This window comes from Echiichthys vipera (assembly GCF_963691815.1).
Source record: "Echiichthys vipera genome assembly, chromosome: 13".
In the NCBI taxonomy this organism is placed as follows: domain Eukaryota; kingdom Metazoa; phylum Chordata; class Actinopteri; order Perciformes; family Trachinidae; genus Echiichthys; species Echiichthys vipera.
The window spans coordinates 26,654,283-26,677,140 of record NC_139838.1 but is presented as its reverse complement, the minus strand read 5'-3'; the positions used below and the strand labels follow the sequence as shown (position 1 = coordinate 26,677,140).

General features: G+C 42.5%; 1 protein-coding gene across 2 annotated transcripts; it reads right to left on the bottom strand.

Moving 5' to 3' along the window:
- Positions 1–5,073: 5,073 nt before the first annotated feature.
- Positions 5,074–21,057, bottom strand: LOC310955298 (chitin synthase chs-2-like). 2 transcript variants are annotated; one of them, XM_083925108.1, is made up of 22 exons: positions 20,968–21,057; positions 19,750–19,885; positions 19,131–19,319; positions 17,833–18,709; positions 17,190–17,373; positions 16,553–16,648; positions 15,656–15,817; positions 15,343–15,517; positions 15,059–15,160; positions 14,812–14,953; positions 14,182–14,382; positions 13,307–13,422; positions 12,015–12,183; positions 11,176–11,355; positions 10,815–11,084; positions 10,287–10,467; positions 9,700–9,734; positions 9,535–9,599; positions 8,867–8,977; positions 8,343–8,557; positions 8,114–8,216; positions 5,074–6,431 (listed from the first exon to the last, which is right to left on the bottom strand). In XM_083925108.1, exons 1-22 carry the CDS (start codon positions 20,991–20,993, stop codon positions 6,300–6,302), a joined length of 3,867 nt encoding a protein of 1,288 aa, XP_083781234.1. In that variant the 5' UTR covers positions 20,994–21,057; the 3' UTR covers positions 5,074–6,299. The 2 variants fall into 2 exon arrangements, with proteins under 2 accessions (XP_083781234.1, XP_083781235.1); XM_083925109.1 differs by having other exon boundaries at positions 5,074–6,428.
- Between the last annotated feature and the right edge of the window lie 1,801 nt (positions 21,058–22,858).

The following is a 22,858-nucleotide window of genomic DNA, read 5'->3' as shown; positions in this document are numbered from 1 at the left end:
TCTGTAAAGTGTCACGGGCGAGTGTGTTGTTAGACTGATTTGCTTCCCTCCAGGCATCAGTTTATTTCCGTAAGGTATGAAAGTCAGACAGATCTGCAACTTGCTCATAATCACGTTACAAATATCAACACACAGTTTTTATTTTTGGCTCGGAGTTATCTTAAGATCAGATCACAACAGCCGGGACTGTTATAAAACTTCCTGTTTCCTATTTATATTTTCCTCTTCATGGTTCCAGTGGCTGAGTTTATACGGACATAATATTCTACTAATAATGAGATTAGAAATGCTTCATGTAGCCACCTCAATCAGAGGAGACTGGCCTGAATCGGGTTGACAGAGGTGAACCTTGATAATCCTTTAAATAGGAAAAAAAAAGAAGTACTGGTGCCAAATGACCACGTGCGAAATCCAATCGTTTCTTTCTTGGAATAAATCTCCTATTTTTGATCATACTGTATTTGCTCCACATGTGGGGAAAATTAGGTGATGTTGATTTCAGGAGGGACGGAAAAACGGACAATTCAGTCAACAAATTCAGTTTGTTCGTATGATATCTTATGAAATATGACTATTTAACAGCGCAAAATGGCCACCGGCATAGGTGACATTGACGGTTGAGTTTCGGCAACATAAGAACTTAAGATGTGAAACAAGGTTGTGGTTTGGCTCAGAGCTTCAGGGACACCAACACCGGTCCGAGTTGGAGACATATCGTCCACATGATTGCAGCTGGTGTCTGTTTACTGTTTCTAGATTATTATTTTTTTTACGTCAGCTCTTTATCATGATAGTTTCCAGCAGGACACTTATTAGAGTTTGAGAGAAGAAGAAAATGTGCGTTTCTCGCTCAGACATTTCTACATATCGGGCAAAACCACTGGTATGGTCCTTTCAGTACCTTGATCTTCTTTCTACTGTAGTTTCTACCACTGCATGTGTTGTTTCCTCCTGAAACTGCAGTCAGCTCGTGTAGGTACATTTAAAATAATAAAACTTCATACAAAAGATGAGTCAGGTGCCGAGAGGCTTTTGGAAATATGAGAGACTGATGTTGATCTGCTGCGGTCACATTCACATTTTCCTGTAAAGTCGGTGATGTCGGTTTGATGCATGTGGTTAAAGTCACGGATGGAAAGTGGAACTGTGACGAGTCTGGAGGAATAAGAAAGAAGACTGAGGGAAGTGAGACTATAAGAAGGAAAGCCAGTAATAACTCGACGCCGTCTGGTGTTCAGGGGTCACTCTGAAGGGAATTGAAACTGTACAGGAACTCCATTTGAAACGATCTTTCACTCGGCCTGTCAATGTTCTCATTCGTCCAGGTCGTCGTTCTCCTCAAAGCAATTTCAGTCAAAAGCAACTGGACTTGGTTATTTGACTAGGAAGACGTTTCACCTCTCATCCAAGAGGCTTCATCAGTTCATGTACGCATCTGACCAGGCTGGGACTGGACCAGGACCAGGCTGGGACTGGACCAGGACCAGGCTGGGACTGGACCAGGCTGGGACTGGACCGATCTTTCACTTGGTTTCTGTGCATATTTCCATTTTCAACAATCAGAGATTCTCGAGGGGTTTGATGAGTTTAAGTGAAAGCTCACAACAGAAGCAGGCAGAGCTTTTATGGAACACGTGCACACGGATAATAATAAAAATCAAGCATGAAAGCTGGTCGACCAGCACAGAGTAAATGACTCCTTAGCAACCGGCTCATAAACCAGCTGTACCTGCTCTGTGGATCACCTCCACATCACACAGATACACGCTGTGCAATGACACTGTTTATCTTGAACTCACTGTTCTTTGGGTTTTATGGTTTTTCTGTTCTGCTGTGTAGCAGCAGTATTATGTTGAATGTTATGAAGCTCACAGTGTTGTTATGTATTAGCTCAGGCCTCCTTTGCTTCTTTTAAATGCCTGTAACATTCCTGTAACACACAATATCACCTCGTTAATACCACAATAGGATCATAGAGAGCTCTAATGTGAAATAAAAGCTTTTAGAGTTGTAGGAAATGCTGTGTGTGTTTAATTGTGTAATGGTGCAAAGGTGTCGACACAGATGCCACAAGCTGCAACACAGTTACCAGTGTTGGTGGTCCATGATGGTGTTAAGTGGTGCAGTGTCTTTAACACACTGTCTTCGGACATCTAAGATCGTAAGTGACATGATAATAATGTTAAAGATTCAAAGAATGTTTTTTCAGGTTTGTCAGATTTCAATGTTCTTTCCCACTTGAGTTTGGCTCCAAAACAGAGTTGATCCTCATTGGACCCCCATTGGTGCCTTTTCACTATGGTCGAATACCTGGAGCGAGGCGGGTCTATCTCGCCACAACGCCCCTAATTTGCATGTGAGTCTCCAAAGTGGCCGCTCAAACCCCTGAGAGAAGCCCGGTTGCTGATTGGATGTAGCTCTCAGCGGGATGTGACGTGTGGTAGTACAGACGCCACAACAACACGGCGAAGTAGAGCAGACACTCTTATCCAGTGGTGTAAAAGAACGCAGCACAGAAAATGACCTGTGCACGCGCATCTTGGCACAGGCTTGTTAAATGAGTGCTGCAGCGGCCGGGCTGGATTCTGACCTGCGGTTCTTTGCTGCATGGGCCCTCGCTCTCTCTCCCATTTACGCACAAACGCATACACACACCATACCGCAAGCGGGGTCAACAAACACTTTTAAAGCGCCCAGAATCTTTAAGGTGGAGTGTTTTCTTTCATGTTACTTGAGTTGTTAAGAATCATACAGGCCACCTTAAATCAAACTACAACTATTCTGTATTTCTCACTTAGAAGAAGAGCAGCGCGCCGCTGTATTAATGATCTGCTGATCGCCTGCGATCCACACTCATTCAGAGAGATACATCACCTCCGGAGTCTCGTAAATCCCTCTCTGGACTTTTTTTAATTGGAAACACGCCGAGTGAAACTTTCCGAGCAGCCACATTTTTACCCTAATGGAAACGTGCCTCATGTTAAAACACTGAACTTTACAGCAGAAGTAAATATGTTTACAGCCTGCTGCATGGTTCATTTCCCCGTTCATGACAACTGTACAGGATGTGATAACTCACCTGTTTAATTATATTAAGACTTAAAGCTCTGCTGGTTAAGGATATGCTGCTGAGTGATGGATGGGTGCCGTCACAGGAGCCACGCTCCGCCTCTTCACCCATTTCTGGATTAACCGGCAACCATTACGTTTAGGTCTTAGGATGTGCTGGTGTTCTGCCACCGACACAGTAGCAGCTGTATTTAAGGCAACACTCTTGTGGGTCGCACCAGAGGTCAGGATAGGATTAGAGGACTTGTTGGGTAATATCAGTGTTCGTGGTTCCTCTTCTGAAAAGCTGAAATATGAAACCTTGTAAACAGACGGAGGAAGGGACTTTCTTCCTTTTATTTTGAAACCTCAACACCACAGTTCAAGAGCAGTATCACTTTTCATTTATTTATGTTTGCGAGTAACAGCGAACTCTGTGACACGCGCTGACAGTTTAAACATCAGAACGAGTCCTCACTTTACTTTTTACTTTACTTAGTAGATATACCACATATGCCCACACGTGTGTATGAATAAGAAGACTACAGACACAATCGTCATCATCATCATCATCATTCATCTCAAATCTACAGCTACATTCAGACGTAAGACGACTCACAGCATACCTTCAGCTGCGCCCCACCAGTCCACGCTCCATTCATGGTTCCGAGCCATGTCACCTATGGACTGAGCTACTGCCGCCCCAACTATTCAACCCTCATCCCAATTAGTCACATAAGGCCGTTTTGTCAGGACCCCTTGGTTGTTGTTTCAAACGCATGGATCATCATCTGAATTCAAACCAAACGACTTGGTTAGAGTTAGAGTAAGATTGTGGCTGGGTTAAAAAAAGCATTTGTAACATAACTACAGTGAGTGTATTGTGTTTGTCTGACCCTCCGTCCGCCACCCCGACCATCTCCTTAAGCAGACTTTGTCGCTCTTACCTCTGGAGTATCTTACCTCTGGAGTGTCTAACATCATCATGACGGTGTGTTTCATACAGGCTCACGGGTGCTTCGGTATTCATAACGCCGAGGTGCGTCAGTATTTGAATTTCTGGAAATGAGAACGGGCTGGAAATTCCTGTTTGCCAATTCCTTTGTGCATGTAATCACCACACCTGCCATCGACTGCGTATTCACTTCACCCAGCCCTTTTGCAGGTTGCACTGCAGGTGAGCGTGGAGGCGCCCACACACATGCTCCACGATGTGCCTTTAACCTTGCATTTAGAAGTTACTGTTGACTTTACAACTGAGAGCCATGCACGTTTGCAATTCGTTGTCTGTCGATGGATCAATCTGATCCGCTCTCATGGTAGAGAGCTTCTCTGATGTACTGTATTAACACTGTGCACATCTGACACTTAAACATCCAATATGAGTTTACAGTCTGCTTTAGATCTGAACAAAAACATCAGTAACACTTTATTTTATGGTTACATAAGATCCAAATAACTATGAAACAAGTCAATTACTGTGTAAATAAACATCAATTATTATTACTATAGATATTATTATAGTTACTGGAAGTGTGTCTGTCTCTGTCTCTGTCCATCTGTCCGTCTTTTCTCTCTCTCTCTCTCCTTCTCTTCCTCTCTCCGGTGCAGACAGATGTGCGTCCTCCACAGAGCTGGGTCTGTCTGACGTTCCTGTCTGTTATAGTGAAGGTTTTCAACGCCACCGTACTCTACGGGGGAATTGTCGGGTCTCTGTAAATCATAAATAAGTCATAGAGTGTGGTCTTTACCTACTCTGTAAAGTGTCCTGAGATCACTTTGGTTATGATTTGGATCTATAAATAAAATTGAATTGAATTGAATTATTGGTGTAATACAGAAAGCAGTGAATTGGCAAACTTTGAGATAATTAAGTCTAATTAATTGTCTTGATTGTCTAATTAAGAGTCTTTTAGTCAGCAGGATAAAGAAGAAGTAAAAGTTGTTTGTCTAAATGCATGAATTTAAAACTAAATAAATTGATTATGAATACATCTTTTATTGGGTTTAAATTAAGAAAACACATTCAACATTAAAAACATATTTATTCTTTGTCATTAAATGAATCTCTCCATATCCACGACACTATTATTATTATATCAGACCACAGAAGTTCATCTCAAAGTCGCTTTACTGAGAAACAGCGACACAGTAAATATATAAAATATAGCTTTTCACAAACCATTGTCATTGATTATTATGAAAAATAAAACGTTCAAACATTTGTTTCTCAGTGACAGTAAATTATGAAATCAGGATTAAAGTGATAAAAGTCGGGTTTAATAGAAAAGAGCATTCTTCACATTGTTCCTGTTGACCTTCATAAACCTGCAGCTTCACCTTCATATTGTGCTGAATGAAAAGTCGTGCGTCGATGTAGAAGCATCGCAGTAAATAGTAAAAAATGCGTTGTTACCTCCTGCAAGAGGCCGCTGTTCTCTGAAAGTTTATATTAAACACTTTTATCTTGTTGTCTGTCCACATTTGAAATTGATTCATATTCAAAACAAACAATAATCCAGTTCTGTTAATTAAAAACTCAAAACAATGGACCTCATGCCATAAGACTTTATGGAAGAGACGACAAATTAAGCACCATCTCTTGTTCACTCCACAACTCCACTCAGACTTGTTCATGGTCTTGTTAACTACACTGGTCGTTAACAATGTTCACCTCATTGAACTTCACTATTTTTCTGTTTGCGGCAGTGAAACCTATATACATGCAATTAATGGAGAGATGTCAGAGCGAGGGGGCTGCCAGTGACCAGCGCCCCGGGCAGTTGGGGGTTCGGTGGAACACGTGGTTAATCTGATTTCAAACCAAACGACTTGGTTAGAGTTAGAGTAAGATTGTGGGCGGGTAAAGAAAAGCATTTGTAACATAACAGTGAGTGTATTGTGTTGGTCTGACCCTCGGTCCGCCACCCGACCATCTCCTTAAGCAGACTTTGTCGCTCTTACCTCTGGAGAGAACACTTGAAGAGTTGTTTGGTGTACGGTTAGCATTAGCTGTCAGTCATCAACAGTATGAATTTGGTGCTTTTGTGTCGCCTGGTGATCTCCCCTCACACACAAACCGTTCAGTATTATGAGAGGGTGTGAAAACAGGTTTCATAAATGTCGTACATTTCATTAAAATACTTTCAATACGATAAAAGCAGCTTCTTTTAAATCCCACATACAGTTCATAGTTGTTTCAAAGAGCTAAAAAAAAACAGGCTTCGCCCGTATTTTCCGGTCATTGTTGTTTACGTGAGAGTTCCTCCGTTGTGTCTTCTGTTGAGGGCAGTCGTAAACATGAAATAGTCGTCATCACTGGCTTCACTGTCATCACTGTCATCAGCTTCATCTCTGTCCTCGGCTTCATCCTCTTTGACCTGCTGGGAAATCAGATTCATTCATGATCAGTGCTACTGTACCACACCTACAACAACAACTCTACACAATTGACTTGTAAACATTTTTCCAGTCAACCGAGTTATTAGAGAGGTGGGGTAAGACGCTGTCACCACATCTCGAGTTTCTGTAGCTGACACGGTAATTAAGAAGCTCATGTGTACTTACTGCTAAAACACGGGCTTAATCAGGAGATTTGTCTAATAGAGCAGATTGTACAGTGTGTTCAAAACATGAACACTGGGCCTGGATCACAGCCCTATGATGCATGTTTCTGCACCGAAAATCATTGACAAGTTTGTGAAAGGACAGGTACACATAACATGACATCTACACCGAACGTCACAACTATGGGAGACCATGTTAGGACGTTGTTGGAAGGTTGTTGGGACGTTGTTAGGACGTTGTTGGAACGTTGATAGGACGTTGATGGGACGCCGTTTGGGACGCCGTTTGGGACGCCGTACGGACGTTGGTGGGACGTTGTTTGGGACGTTGTTTGGGACGTTGGTGGGACATTGGTGGGACGTTGTCGGGACGTTGTTTGGGATGTTGTTTGGGACGTTGGTGGGACGTTGTTTCGGACATTGTTTGGGACGTTGTTTGGGATGTTGGTGCGACGTTGGTGGGACGTTGTTTGGGACGTTGTTGGGACGTTGATAGGATGCTGTTGGGACGTTGTTGGAACGTTGTTGGAACGTTGATAGGACGTTGGTGGGACGTCGTTTGGGACGCCGTTGGGACGTTGGTGGGACGTTGTTTGGGACGTTGTTTGGGACGTTGGTGCGACGTTGTCGGGACGTTGTTTGGAATGTTGTTTGGGACGTTGGTGGGACATTGGTGGGACGTTGTCGGGACGTTGTTTGTGATGTTGTTTGGGACATTGGTGGGACATTGTTTGGGACGTTGTTTGGGACGTTGTTTGGGATGTTGGTGCGACGTTGGTGGGACGTTGTTTGGGACGTTGTTGGGCCGTTGATAGGGGGTTGTTGAAACGTTGTTTAGGACGTTGTTTAGGACGTTGTTGGGATGTTGTTTAGGAAGTTGTTGGAACGTTGTTTGGGGCGTTGTTTGGGACGTTGGTGGGACGTTGGTGCGACATTGTCGGGACATTGTTTGGGACGTTGTTAGGGACGTTGTCGGGACGTTGTTTGGGGCGTTGGTGGGACGTTGTTTTGGACGTTGTTTAGGACGTTGTTGGGACGTTGTTAGGAAGTTGTTAGGATGTTGGTTAGGGCATTGTTGGGACTGCATCAATGCTGATACTACACAGAACTGCCTGTCGAACAAACACTAGGTTTCTTCCAGGAGACCGCTGTGTTGACTTATTTTCCATAAATTATGTATGTTATGTTAAGTTAACTTACATGAAATAAATCAACGCTGTGTGTGTTTGTAACCTGCAGTACTGAACTTACGTACGTTACAAAATGGTCTTAGTTTAGTTTAATAGTGTAGTTAAAATTCACAGTGCTAACTACATGTTTAAAATGATGAGCATTTCACTAAATGCACCTGTTGCTGGTATGAAGATGTGTAATCTGGGAGAAAGTATGTATCCCTCAAAACAGAATTGAGAATGCAGTAAACGGGTAGACCGCCAAAAATTTTATCAGCACTAGTAAGAAGTTTAAATCCTAGTGCTGTTGTGACAATCGTAGTATACCGCAGCAGTTGTCCGCAGCTGTTTGAGTGGATGTTGCTCTTTATGTTTTTCAGACAGGGACTCCGTATCCAGGTATGCCACATAATGGATCAGGGTGTATATTCTGAAAAGAAGAGAAAACTGTTAGAAGAACGTTAGAAAAATGCAACACGTCATTTTAACGCCATGAACATCCACCGGTGTAATAAACAAACAAAGTTACTTGAGCTGACAGCAGCTGATTGGTTACCTGTGGTACAGCATGGCTAAGAATTGGATGGCGACCAGAAAGGCGAAGCCCAGGATGAACATGAAGCCCACGGGTTCGATGAGGATGTACTCTCCAGTGAACTCCAGGTTGATGTCGACCTTTGGCACCTGGATGAAGATGGACGACCTCAAGAGCTGGAGACTGAAGGTCGCGACGAGCCAGAAGGCGTTGCAAATGAAGTAGAAGAAGGTCACCTGTTAAAAAAACAACAACATGGAGTTTATTTCCAACACGGCATCATGACGCATTGTTTCCTTTTTATAGTTAGTCTCTACTGATTTATACTGTGACGTGGTATAAAAGGTGATAAAGTCCCTGTGACATAGGACTGTCTTTTGATAAACCAAGAGTTAACCCTGACTTACATATGTTACATATGTAATGGTTTAAACCAAACCATGTTTTCCTAAACAGGAGAAATATGTGTTTTAAACTAATGGGTTGTGAATGAGAAATGGGCGTTAAATGACACGTCTTCCCATGGGATCACAACATACAGTCACCTTGTTTCTCAAATCCTTGAGTTTATCAGCCATTACTGTCTGTTTCTTCTTGTCCTCAAGAATAGGCTCCAGGTATTTGGCCGTCAAGTCTGTGAAGAACTGCTCCTCCTCCTGCAGAGAAATACAGAATACGGTCTTTTTTTAGTTAATGTGACTTTCCAACATTAAATATCTATTTGACATAATTACCTCTGGAAAGAGAGGGTTACATATGTTTTTGGTTTGGTATTTTTGTAGTGGATCCAATTCAGATACACAAATAATGTTTTTCTTTTGTTGATATTGTGAGATAGGGCATTCATGCTGCATTCATGTGTTGTCGGAATAATTGGAAAATTCTGATGAGTTCCCGACTGCATGGGAAAATTGACACTAACACTGTGAGAAACAGCACGACGTGGAGTGCAGTTATTATATAAGATTATGTACTGTAATGTTTAGCCTGTTAGCAGTGATGGATTAAAAGCATTAAATAATAAAAAAAAAACAATTAAAGTCTTTCGAACAAGTGCAATACATTTCTTGCTAACATGACTGTTGGTTTCTGTCAAATTTTCATCACAATTGATGGACTGACGTGATCTAACAATATTTTGCGGGGGTGACATTGTTACCAGGACTGTTACAATTACACAATTACGCAGAGTGACAAAATGAGAAATTTGCACCTCGTCGAGCGTATCCTCCCGCAGGCGCATGTCATCAGACAAACTCTGCAGTTGTTCGACCCAACCTGGAGAAACACAGCAACACAGGAAAATATTACACAACATGAAAGTGTTTGAGTCAATTTCTGCAACTGATTTTAAGCTTATTTTTGCTAAATTTCTTACTCTGGATAGGAGAGGAGAAAGCAGGCTCCTCTTGTCTGGAACAAAATAAGAAATAACAGTCAGAAACAAACCGGTGCAACCAAACAAAACAGTATACAGTGTTTTCATTCAATTCTGAAAAACATACTATACAATTGCCATTTAGGGCGCACTCACACTGTCCATCCGTGCCGTGCCCAAACAGGTTTTACGGGTAAAGTCTAGTTCGTCTGACCAGTGTGAGTGCAACCTAGCTGCGGCACGCTTGCTGGCCATGGACCGTTTGGGACAGGTGGGCTTTTGTAAAGCACGTTTGCACATGTACAAGCACGAGCGTGCGCACGTGTACGAGCACAAGGCCTACGGCAGCTCTGACTTAATTTCATGTGCGATGACGTCATCAATGCGTGTGACGTGTTACGGCGTGATGACGTATAGGCAGCAAGAAGCATTCGCGCAAGGCCCAGGCAGTGTGAGTACAAACGGGCCTGGCCTGCGGGGGGAGAGGGAGGGGGGGGGACAAGTACCCTAAAGCACGGGGCACGGAACAGATGGACAGTGTGAGTGCGCCCTTACCTCCCAATCAATGATGCACCTTCAGATCTTACCTCTGCTCCTCCAGCAGCATCCCCACGTCCTCCACAATGGTGTTTTGGGGTCGAGATTCAGGGCTTTCTGCCTCCGCACTGTGGGTCTCCTGGCTGTGGATGAGCTGCTCTGCGCTGTCTCTGCGACACAGTTTCCTGCAGCATTTGGCCCATGAGAAGAACTGTGTGCAGGAGCTTTTGGCTGCAAGAGAATCATCAGTGTCAGCTCAACTCAAACATACTGTACACCATGGTCCAGCTTTGTGTTACAAGATATTTGAAACTCTTTAGAAACTCGAGATGTTTGAAGTTAGACATTCAAATCGTTCAGTGAGATCGTTAAAGTTACAGTAGGTACTGATAGATTCAGTTAGGATAGGTCGCCGGGCGCTAAGTCTCGCAAGAGCACGTGTAGGTTTACCATCTCAACACAACCACGTAAAAATGTGTCTAATCTAGCTATAATATTTGTGTGTTTTATTGTGATCAACATGCATACAAGCCCAATAATCCATTCAAGTCATTTTACAAGTTTCAACTACTATCTACCTTTCTGGGCTTTGGTGTGTGGAGTGACGGCTGCAGGTGTGACAGTGGGGGCAGTTTCCCTGGTGCCCCAAGACACGTTGTTCATGTTGACCATGGAGTAAATAGACAGCAGCAGGAAGGCGCTGGGGATGCAGATGATGTAAAGAAAGCCGAGACACACCAGGAGAATTTCCTGAGGATGCATGATCGCAGTAGCCAGGTAAAAGCATGCAAGGGTGATGATGAAGATGCTGCTGGGAGTCATTATGGTTTGTTCCTTCACCATGTTGCCTGACGGACGAGAAGCAGGTGGAAAATGAGACCTTGAAGCTGGAGGCGTTTTTGGTATGAACAGGCTTGGCCGATTATCGTGTTTGTGTACCTAAAATGACAATCGCTGCTATCATCATGACGAAGGCATATAGGATGCTCATCACTGCTGCAATTTGAATCTGAGTGTCCGTCTTGATCTTGAAGCTGAGGCCCAGAAAGATTGCCGGAGGTATCACAGAGATGATCAGAGCGCCGTTGGGGTGAATGTCAAGCAGCACAGTCAAACTGCCTGAATCACAGACAAGAAGCAAACCAAAGGACTTGTTTACATATCAAAAGTAATTAGGCTAATGGCTTAATTTACTACACTGCATTCATTACATGAACAATGAACAGTAGGATTTCCCTTTATCATGATATAACTACAATTATCCTCCGGGTGCTAAAATGTAAGCTAATTATCGGCCAAGGATGTAGCATGGCCAAGTAGGATCCCATTCAATTTTGGAGTGGATACAAATCACAGGGCGGATACACAAATTATTTTTCACCTTTGTTGGTATTGCAAGATCGGCTCCCTAGATCCGCTCTGTCACAAAAATACTGATTGTGCAATAAAATACAAATCTTCTTTGTAGCGTAAATTTTGTTTACACAGTATGACTTTAAGCTCATGAACACACCAAAGTTTGTGAAATGGGACCAAATGGGCGTTCTGACCTCTCCGAGTGCCATTGTAGTTTAATAATTAATCATTTTACCTTTGTTTAATAACCAAATATACTTTTTAACATCAGTGCTCAGTGGACACTGGCTGCCTAATCCTTTAAAACAAGCACCTGCTGATCTAGTCATAAATACTTTGAATAACATAATAATAATCATACAATCTTTAGCTTATTCCTATTGTGGTCCTGGAAAACAACACAACCCAAAAACAAGCCTGACCTGTAATCATAAGGATGACGGTGGAAGGGGCCAGTATGGACGAGGCCAAGTTGAAGAGCTGGTAGAGCATGTAGGCTCTGGACATGGACGGGTTCCTCTTGGAAATAATGGTGGCAGAGCCCAGCAGGTCTACAATGTTGGCCATGGTGGACGGTCCCCATCGTCGACGCTGAAAATGGCAACAAAACATTGGCATAAATGAAATGGTAAATGTTAAAATATTGACATATATGAACATAATGGTCACAATGTCAGAGTATTTCCGCATGTTTCAGTTGATGAACCGCAAGTTCCGCGTTTAGTAAAAGTAGACTCGAGCTAGGGAACCAACACATTACAGAGACAATATATTAAAACAAGCAAATTATGTTTCTTATCTAACCTTGGTCTTTGCACAGTAAGAAAACCATTAAGATAATCTATATTCCTATAAAACAATATATACAGATAGGATATATACAAAAACATTTATACTTTGTTCTACAAATCTTCATATATCTTTCACATAAACATGATTCGCATCAAATCAATGCCACATCGATGTGAATCAGGTCTGGACAGCAGTTACAGTCATTGAACCAGGTCAGTTACTGGATATAAGGGCAGGTTTTCCAGAAGTCGTGACCTACATCATCATTTAACAATGAAAAGACTATATAGGGAATGAGATAATTGCACTTAACCTTTTTTTCTTATTTAAATATTGCATACCTGATAATTATGTCCTTCATGATCGTGACAATAGAGCGTAGTTATTTTAGAAACAAGAACTGGTTAGGCGAAGGTTGACTGTCAGCCTTTATTCAACAGGGAGGGCCACAGAGAGCAAGTTTACTCTTACAGGGACGCCCTGATTACAGTCCGTATAAAACAAGCACACAAAGGTTATTTTGTTATTATACAACAACAAAAAGAGCAAGGGTTTTAGATTGATTAAAACAAAGCTAAGCTAATTAAACAAGTTTCCCCAGATTGTTTCACTTGTGTGGTATAATTATTATTAGGGACACTTTCACAATCTCAGTGTTTACTTGATGATTGTCCAGGGACAAATAGTCCTGGGACCTGGTCCTGGTGAAAATGACTACCTTGCATTTTGAAAAATGACACTAAAGAGCTACCGAGAGCGTTAAAAAGTGACAACAAGGGGTCCTGACCAAGCGCCGGTACTGTATGACGACGTCAGTGTCCTCCTCAGCTGCTGTACATCTACAGTAACAGGCCCGGAGTTAGTGTAGCACCGTGCAAAGAAATCTGAATTACATCGACTTCTGACATGCTCTACTAATCACCTGGTTGTAGAACTCTTTAAAGTCCTGCGGGGCGTTGGTGTAAGCATCAGAGGCCGCGTTGTACTCCACTCTCCACCCCTGCTTCAGCAGCAGAGTGCACAGCCAGCGGTCCTCACCTGCAGGGACCATTAGAGAGCGTCAGTGTCAGAGCCGCCCTATCTCCAAAAGGCTGTGTTAATGTTGGAGTATTGTCTTTCTACACAGGCTTATCACTCTGGGATGGATGAATAAAAACGTCTTGTTTGTATTTAAACCAATCACACAGCAATAAACACTCGTCTAAGGTGGCGTTAAGTGCCTGGTGCCCTTGCAAAACAAAATCTACCTTAGCCACCATTAACGCTGCAGTCGGCAAGTCTGGCAGATCGAGACTCAAAGTCAAATTTCTAATGTTTACATATCTCACGCCCCTCCCCCACTACCAATGAGCTCCTCCGCTCCCTCCAATCGAGTGCTCGTCAGTGCGCGTGCACCAGATTCCTGTGAACACGCCCATCTCTCTCATCCATAAACAGTATGGAGTACACGCTACATGGAGGAAGTCTGGCTAACGTCCTTTAGCGTATGCCTAGCTTGAACCGGTGCCTGTGATGTTGTAACATGCGTAAGGGGGGAGGGGGGATCTGTGGCGTGTGCATGAACTGTGAACTGCACTGATCGGAGCAGAGTGTCGGCTTCAGTGAATATGATCAAACAAATGCTGCCAACTAGGACTTTTGTTTACGAGTTTTCCTTGTGAATCAACATTACGACAGTTTTCATTGGTAAAACAAGCAGCTCTGGTTTTGGTCAGACCCTCGTATTAATCCATCATTTCTACACAGTCACTTCTAGAAACCGATCGGCTGACTCTGCTCCTCTGATTTTTCAGATACCTTGGTCGTACTGGACGTAGTGTAGAGCCTCTGAGGACTTGATGGTGTATCTTTTCATCACGTTGTCGTCCATCAGCGCCGATGCTCTGAACAGACTGAAGCAGCCCGGGCTGCACAGAACACAGCCGAACACATGCTCGGCTGTCTTTTGAAGCCAGTGGCCCACTGCATACTCAAACTTCTGAAACCACACCATGGGACCTGCCAGGAAAATACGCAACTGTTACATAAACCTACTACAGTGTATTTGACTGTGACAGGTATTTGATATTCAAAGTGCTAAAAAATGTGTAGTAAATTTGTTTTAAGTCGAAAGTAGATGAAAGGCACTAATTATTTTTAACTTTACTTATCAAGCTTTTGACTGTCCATAGAAACTATACATTAGTTTTAATTTTTTTAAATATACACATTCATCTTTATAACCCAGACAACACAAACCCTAACTACTACATGCAGATGATCTATTACGTACTGGGTTGTCGATTCAGAAAGTCAATCTGAAAAAAAAGTTTTTTCACCAAAACCAATTTCTATATATATTTCCAATCCTCTGTTGGCTTTACTGATGATCAACAATCAATCTTATTTTGTCAAGTTGTTGGCCAAAAGCAGTTTTATCTGACCAACCTGATCCGGTGGGGTGAATCCTGCCACACGCTGCCCCGACGAGCGGATACAGTTTCAGACGATCGATGAGCAGCATCACAGCAGCCGGCTGGAAGTCTGTGTCCCCATCTAAAGCCAGGATGTAGGTGTTGTGCTTCTCTTTCTGGAGGAACAGTCACAGTTCGCTCTGTTTTGCATTTAGCTACTTTATATAGAAACAGTGTAACATATGCACCGGTTCATGCATTTGTTTTTCTCTCAGCTTTACCTCAAACTCTTTCTTCAGCCCAACCTCGTCAGCTCCTTTCCCCCACTTTTTGTAATACTCGGTCGCAACTTTCCAGCCCAGGAGATAGTACAAGTACATGACCTGTAAAAAATCAAAGGCCGTTCAGCAAACACATACAGACAGAGACACATCTATAAGCAACCCTATCTCCTAAAAGTTACTGCATCACTCGCAATAAAGGAAAGGCAACATGACCTGACATTTAAAAGCTACCACATGTTTAAAACTGGAAACCAATCGAACGGTGCATCATTTTTCATCACCTGAGACCATCTCTTCTTGTGACGGATGAGTTGTTTGTTCTTAAAGTGAACCATCAAACTGTTTCCATGAGGCATGTTGACCACCAGACGACCTCCGTAAGGCGTCGTCACAATCTTTTGATCCGGGATCTGCTGCTGCTTTTGGAAGAGGCCTTTATCGATGTTTAAGAAGATACTAACAAAAGTGGATGGAAGATACTTCAGCTTCATTCAAAGTTATACTCTTAGAGATCACTCGGCAGTCTAAATGTGTACAGCAATTCCTAAGTCCTTTGTTTTTCTATGAATCAAGCTCGAGTTTCATCGTTTTTACCCGTAAACTTCTCTGATGATTCCCACGAGCTCCTCTGAATATTCGTTGACGTGTTGCCCCTGACTACCGGGAACACTTTTGAAGGCGTCGTCAAAGTAGATATGGGCTTCGAAGCTCACATCACTTGTTTCTCCTTCCTTCCTCGGCCTGTACTTGTCCATTCTGGGGAGTTACAAGAATCACATAAAGCCAATGTGATGATGCTGATGTTAAATTGAGGGTGGAAGAATAAAAAGACAATTCTATCACACAGCATTAGAGACATTTTGCTGAAATCCTCCCAAGAAGGATTTCGAAAGAGGGCTTGTGTGATGACACTTAACTGTCCTATCCAACATGGCTGAGTGAAAAACTCTGGTTTGTACCTATTTAAAGTGATATTGTGATATTTATGTTCCTAAGATGGAGAGGTCTTGACCCTCCTTACTCTGCCTCCGATTGACTTACCCTGCTAATCCGATTGACTTAACCTGCTAATCTCACCTAACCTGACTCGTAAGATGGTTTCTTTCATAGAACCGTCTGAAAAGGCGTCATTCAGTCGTTTTCTAACCATACCTGGCAGGTGATTGGTTGAACCATCTGTCTATCAAACTCTTGCCGAAGTCAATCAGGAGTAGAGAGGAAAAAAAGACTGCCGGTAGCTCCTCACAGGATGCTGATTGGTCAAAGCAATGGCTTGATCTCGTGTTAACACAAGAATTTGGCTGCTGTACAAGTTTTAAATCTTACCGTAAAGCTAACCTCTCACTGCTTAAACCCAAACAATGAAAGTAACTAGTAGATTTGCCTACGACCAGGGTGTTCAAAACCATGCGGAGCAGGTAGCCAAAAACAGCCAGTGTAAGTTTAGATTCTTGTAATTGTATTTTCCTCCTGCTTTCCTCCTGAACTTACCGAAATATTGAAATAATCATCTTCATCATCTCGTCGTAGGTTTCGTGCCACATGGTTGCACAAAGGAACACCCTCACCGGGTCCAGAGGTTTGAATCTGGAAAAGACAAGTTTCCTATTTTTGAGTTTTACATTGAAAAACTGACATTAACCTCGACAAACCTCTGCACTACAACACATAGCTAATCCTAACCCTTAACACCTATCTGAGCCTATTATAATAAAGTGAATTGAGTATATTTTGAGGTATCTTTAGACACTTCCTTTGCAACTTTGATGGTGTTTTGCACATGTTGAATGTTTGTGATTCAACAAGACAGTTTAATGACATCCATTGTCTCATTTGCGGCCCTTGTCTAGAGGCCAAGGCTATATTTATGACAAGTGGTTAACAAGGTGTGCAATTTTAACATCAATTGAAATTAGAGATGTTAGATGTGTCATAAATAACATTGAACTGTATATTTTAGCTTTTTAAAGATGACAAATTATGGTTGGCTCACCTGTAGAAGAAAACTGAAAGAAACCTAAACTAGTTATACCTTTTCAATTTAAAAGTCAGAACTCAAAACTATCACGCTCAAACCTCAGTTTGTAAGGTATTCCTGATCTTCCCAACACACAGCACACACACTTACTTCCTCCACTTTGCAGTCGTCTGAATGTCAAATCGAGTGTTTAGAAGCAGTGACTGCTCTAAAAATCCACCCTCATACAGCCTCCTGACGAACAGGTCCTGAGTCCTCTGGATGCGATACAGACCGAGGTACCAGAGGTGGAGAGTGGCCAACACAAGGCCGAGCCACCAGGACACCGCAGAGCCTGAGGAAACGTGAGTGAAAAGATTACCGAAAAAAATCTACCCTTGAATCTTACAGTTAGTTATTATATGAAAACAATAAAGTGATGATATTTAGTGTTTTCCTCTTTCTTCAAACTTAACACACAACTTCTATTTATTTTCGAATACATTTCCTTGACTGGAAACGAGACAAATCTGTTTAACTTGTTCTGGCAGATATGTCTGGCCCCTCTCCCATTCAGACAGATTTCCAGCAGCATGGAATCGGATGGATTTTGCGATTGGGATTCAGAGAGATCTGCGACTGGAAACTGGTTATTTCCAATTTCAGGGGCTGTGCCAGTTGAAATTTAATTTGGAACTCATCAAACCAACCGCATTAAAGTGAACGGAAACTGTACAATTTGTAAGACTTTTACATGTGATCAGAATGTTCCTGAGTTATCTCTTACTATAATTTAATAGCTTCACTTTATTACCTGTCAATATGCCGATGTCAGTTATCTTGGACATGTCCAGGAAGCACAGACTGTGCGTAACATCATAAACCAGATCTGGGAACACGCTGCCGGTCAAGCTTTGGTTCCTTCCGTCTACAACTTCATTGCAGTATCCTGTGAAGTTTGCTGCAGTCCCGTTCAGACTTACTCTGTAGTCTTGATAATAAACAATAACGGGGATGATGAACAGAGCCATGACGGCCAGAGAGGCCAGGTACAGAGGCAGGATGAAGCACCGTCGCAGGGCGTGCATCTTGCAGGCTACCAAAGCAAACCAGTGGCAGAGTGCAGAGGAGATCAACTGGACCCCAATGATGATGGCTATGATTTTTGTCTCACGCCTCGGGATGGAGGTCACAATGTCCCAGTCCATTTTGTTCAGAGGGACGTAGGCTCCGAGCACACAGGCGGTCACGGCGATCCTGAGAAGGCTGGATAGGATGTTCAGCACGTTCTGGCACTTTCTTGTTTCCCTACACAACTCTTTGAGGATGATTGAGCTGCTGTTCTCGCTGATCAGTCTAAAGTAGCTCTCCCACCAGTTGAAAGATACCAAGAAGCACGCACCGACAGCCAGTCCCACCCAAGTGATCATCTTGATGTCAGTAGTATCCTTTGTGATGTACAAGTAGAGGAACAGGCCGAAACCGATAATGATAAGAATGAAGGCGGTGATCGATGGCAGCAGGAAGCGGTTCCTTTCTTTGGCGGTGCACTGAGTGATCATCTGTAGGAGCGCAGAGAGGACGGCTACACCGTTCAATATCGTCACGTTGGTCACGATGTCCAAGTGTGGCATTGCCACTATGGTGAGAATCGCTGCACCCGTAGCCACCAGGAACTCAAAGAAAAGGACCTGAAGGAGAAGCAGAAGTAGAAGATCGACATTTAAGAACATATTTTGTTGCTCACACAGGATGGATGCATCTACCACAGCAGAAGAAACATGAACTCTGCAGATTCATCTGGTTTCCTGGGTATCAAAGTCCATCTATATCTATTTTTGATTTGATGCACTGAAAATAAAGCGGCATTGGTAGTTCAGCATTTACTTACAATACACTTCAAAGGTAACATTCCAGGTAAATGTACCACATCTGCAAAATCTGATTGTCTGTCAGTTCAGGGTTAGTTTGATGAGTTTTACATGGCAAAAATAAAAAAAGACAGGTGCTTGTCACTATGCAGCAAGGAGGCAATGAAGACATGTTATGTGACATATGTAAGCTGCTGTGAAATAAAGGTAAGGATTGGGACAGTGAAGACAGCGTCCTCACCAAAGCTATTGTTTTTTTGGAGGGTGTCTTTGAGGATTTGGAACACGCCTTCCAGACGCTCTTCAGAAAGAGCAGCACACTGGAAGCGATGAGAGCGCAGCCGATACACAGCAGAGCGACAGGTTTCTTCTCAGCTGGGAGCGTCTTGGTGCCTTCATTGGCCAAGGTGATGAGGAGGAGGAAAGACGTCTGGGAACACAGAAGAACGTTGAGGCAGAGAAAGAAAGATAGAAGTGCTTCATAGAATGACAAAGGGAATTGGTACAGATCATCTTTTCATCAATATTCCTCAAGTTACTTCAATAATCAGATAACCTTTACCACTACTTTCCACCAGATTAATAGTTAATGATAATGAATCATTCAGTTTTGCACAAATATTGACCTCCATCTTAGCAGGGCCCCTGGAGAAAATTCAATATGCTGACGACAATCCCACCAAGAAATAAGGTCAAATCCAGATTATATTAAATCTGTAAGGGGCAATGTGTGTGTGTGTGTGTGTGTGTGTGTGTGTGTGTGTGTGTGTGTGTGTGTGTGTGTGTGTGTGTGTGTGTGTGTGTGTGTGTGTGTCTGTGTGTGCGTGTGTGTGTGTGTAATATATATTACAAGAACAAACCTTGCTACACACAGCCAACCCAAACACAATCACACCGACCACACAGACAAAGATGATCTTCAGCAGTTTGATCATCTTCCATGGCGTCTGTTCATCTTCGAGGGCGGGGACCTCTCTGCAGGTGTCCCACGGCCTCCTAAACAAAGACACCAAACCCATGTGTGTGTGTAGGAAGACAAGTTGTAATGTGGTCATCTGGCGTGATGGTAAAGATATGTACACAGAAATAAATCTCCAGAGGGGGGATTATAAAAACGCACATTTGAGAAATTACTAAATCAGCTCAAAGTCATACCAAAAGAGATCATACCTATAAAATGTTGTGTCGATGTGTGTGTGTTATTTTTCACATTTCACTGTGTTAATACAGCAAAACTAGCTGTTTAATATAGTTAATGATGTGGTTAGACGGTATAACATATTGATTATGATGTAGTAGTGTAGTGTAAGGTTAATGTATTAGTTGCAATGTATCAGTAAAAAACAGAGAAATTAGAGGAAAGGTAGAGATGGAAATATACTTTGATAAATACATTACTTTAATTTTTCATATCATCAAGATATAGAACTTTTTATTTATTTATCTGACAGTCAGAAAACAAAACACGCTAATTTCTTCTCATACGACATCATGAACCATCGAGCACGATCCGAACTGAGGCTTCAAAAATGATCTTATAACTGAATCACAACTACAATTAATATAATGACAAACTGCAACTGTTCTTATAATGTATAAATAAAAACAACAACAACAACAACAACACATGCTAAAGCTTCAAAAATAACTTCACGGCTGAATTAACATCTCTGACTCAGCCTCAACAACAACAACAAGTTAGCACTGCATCAGCGTCACAGACGTGAGAGTCACTGGACTAAAAATAGTTTAAAGACTTGAATTCTTAAGCTAAAACTTTTATTTTCATTTATTTGTAATTGTAATTTATTTGATTTGCATGTTTTAAAAGAAAAAAACTGAATAATAAATAAAGAAAATTAAAAAAATGATTGAATTAATGCTTTTCTTCTGTACAAGCAATGACTTTAAAAAATATATTAGTAACATTTTCACTTATTGTAAAATATCACAAAATGATGCTTTACACAGAACCAACAAAAGGATAGTAAGCACCTGGACTTTACTGCATTGATTGACTAATTTACAGACGTAATAACAGTTAAATACATTTTCAATTGAACAAAATCTCCACTCACTTGAGTAAACTCCTCTTTTCATCCATGTTTGTGACGAACGTGAACACCTCGCCTCACAGCTCCTGTCTGAGTGACCCGGTTCTGTTCCCCTCATCCCCGATGTCAACAGAATCACTGTCATTCAGCACATCATTACACGGCAACACCCAAAGTGTGTGTCACTGCAGGTGCACAGCCATGTAAGGTCACAGGAAGCCACACTCAACGTCTGGGAACTTGTGACGGCTGTTATCACGTTTAACCTGACAATGCAAAATTAAGAACGACATGTTTATTTTAATGCACATTTTTTTACCTCACGACAAACATAAGCTCATATGTATAATATTTTTACATGAATGCTCTGACCTCAAAAGGGTTAATAAGAATATAAGACAATAAGCATGCTTGTGGTTTTTCACCCAGCTGAATAACGCCTCACAGCGTCGTTCAAAGGCGTGTCTAATCAGACATGATGTGGCTCCATTTGAAAGTCTCTTGGTTAAGTCAATCACAGGTCAATTCAGAAGAACATCTGTAATCCTACGTGTTGGTGAAACCGCACCACAGATCAGCTGTTGTTCTTATGCGTAGGAATATGGACGTTCTAGGGTTGAGGTGTGATCCCACAGGGAAGGAGCGTGCACTCACACTGATACACGGTAGATTCTCTTAGGTTTGCTTCTCCAAACTGGGGGCATGCTGACCGTCATCTGCTGAAGATAATACCCTACGTATGGATAAGTCACCCCACCGCAGAATACACAAAACATCTCTTTGAGACTCGATCTGCTCTCACCCTGCCACGCAGAAACCGCCCTGAAAGCCATCGACCTTCACGAGCGTTTCCCAGAAGGAAGAGTTTTTAAAAGTGTCTCCTGCTGCTGTGGCATTGATCTATTATATGATTTATGTTGTTTCATGAAAACAGGAATGCAGAGACTCAGTGAAAGTGCTGACAGAGCAGATGGTTTAGAGCAGGGATCTGCAACCTTTACTAGCTAACCTTTACTTTGCTCCTTCTTCCACCAGATGCAATGTGTCTGAGTTTGTTGCATAATAAAGAAAACTGTTGACATTTTATTCCTATTATTACGAGTTATAAAAAATATCGTTTGCTAATTTCTCACCACACATCGAGCATACGGGGCGCCACCATGATGCGAGAAACTCAAGATTAGCCAGCGGCAGTGAAAGGCGCTGGGCTGTAGACTCACATGATATAATATATAATAGTCTCACATAATATTCAATCATCATTCATTCATCTTCAACCTCTTGTCCCTGTCTGGGTCGCGGGTCGCTGGAGCTGATCCCAGCTGACATCGGGCGTGAGGCGGGGTCCACCCTGGACAGGACGCCAGTCTATCACAGGACACATAGAGACGAACAGAGACAGACAACCATTCACACCTACGGGTGATTTAGAGTCATCAATGAACCCAACACCTGCACGTCTTTGGACTGTGGGAGGAAACCGGAGAACCCGGAGAAAACCCACGCAGACACGGGGACAACATGCAAACTACACACAGAAGGGCCCCAGCCGGGATTCGGACCAGGGACCTTCTCGCTGTGAGGAGTTTTTTAAAATCACCTCAAACTCCAAGATAACAGGTGTTCCCTTTGAAAGATTGTCTCCTTTGTAACAACAACAAAAAACAAAAAAACCCTATGCTACAGGGAGCCGCTGAAAGGGCGCCCAAGAGCCACATGGCGCCGAAGAGCCGCGGGTTGCAGACCCCTGGTTCAGAGAGTCCAAGTGAGCAGAAACCAAACATCCTGAAAAACCAGTCATTCAAAACCATAAAGAAATCTAAAAACAAGATGTTCTGAGTGTAATTGGTGCATCAGGTTCTTTAATCCAGCACAGGAAGGAGCGATGTATGGCTGGTACGGGCTTTTCTTCCAG

What these genes read in the sequence shown, in the direction of transcription:
- LOC310955298 (XM_083925108.1), bottom strand. Translation starts at nt 20,993, where the DNA reads ATGGATGAAAAGAGGAGTTTACTCAA. An exon ending in GGTTGGCTGTGTGTAGCAAG is followed by an intron (nt 19,320 to 19,749) that starts GTTTGTTCTTGT and finishes CTGTGTTCCCAG; the next exon opens with ACGTCTTTCCTCCTCCTCAT. An exon ending in ACACACCAAAGCCCAGAAAG is followed by an intron (nt 10,468 to 10,814) that starts GTAGATAGTAGT and finishes ATTCTCTTGCAG; the next exon opens with CCAAAAGCTCCTGCACACAG.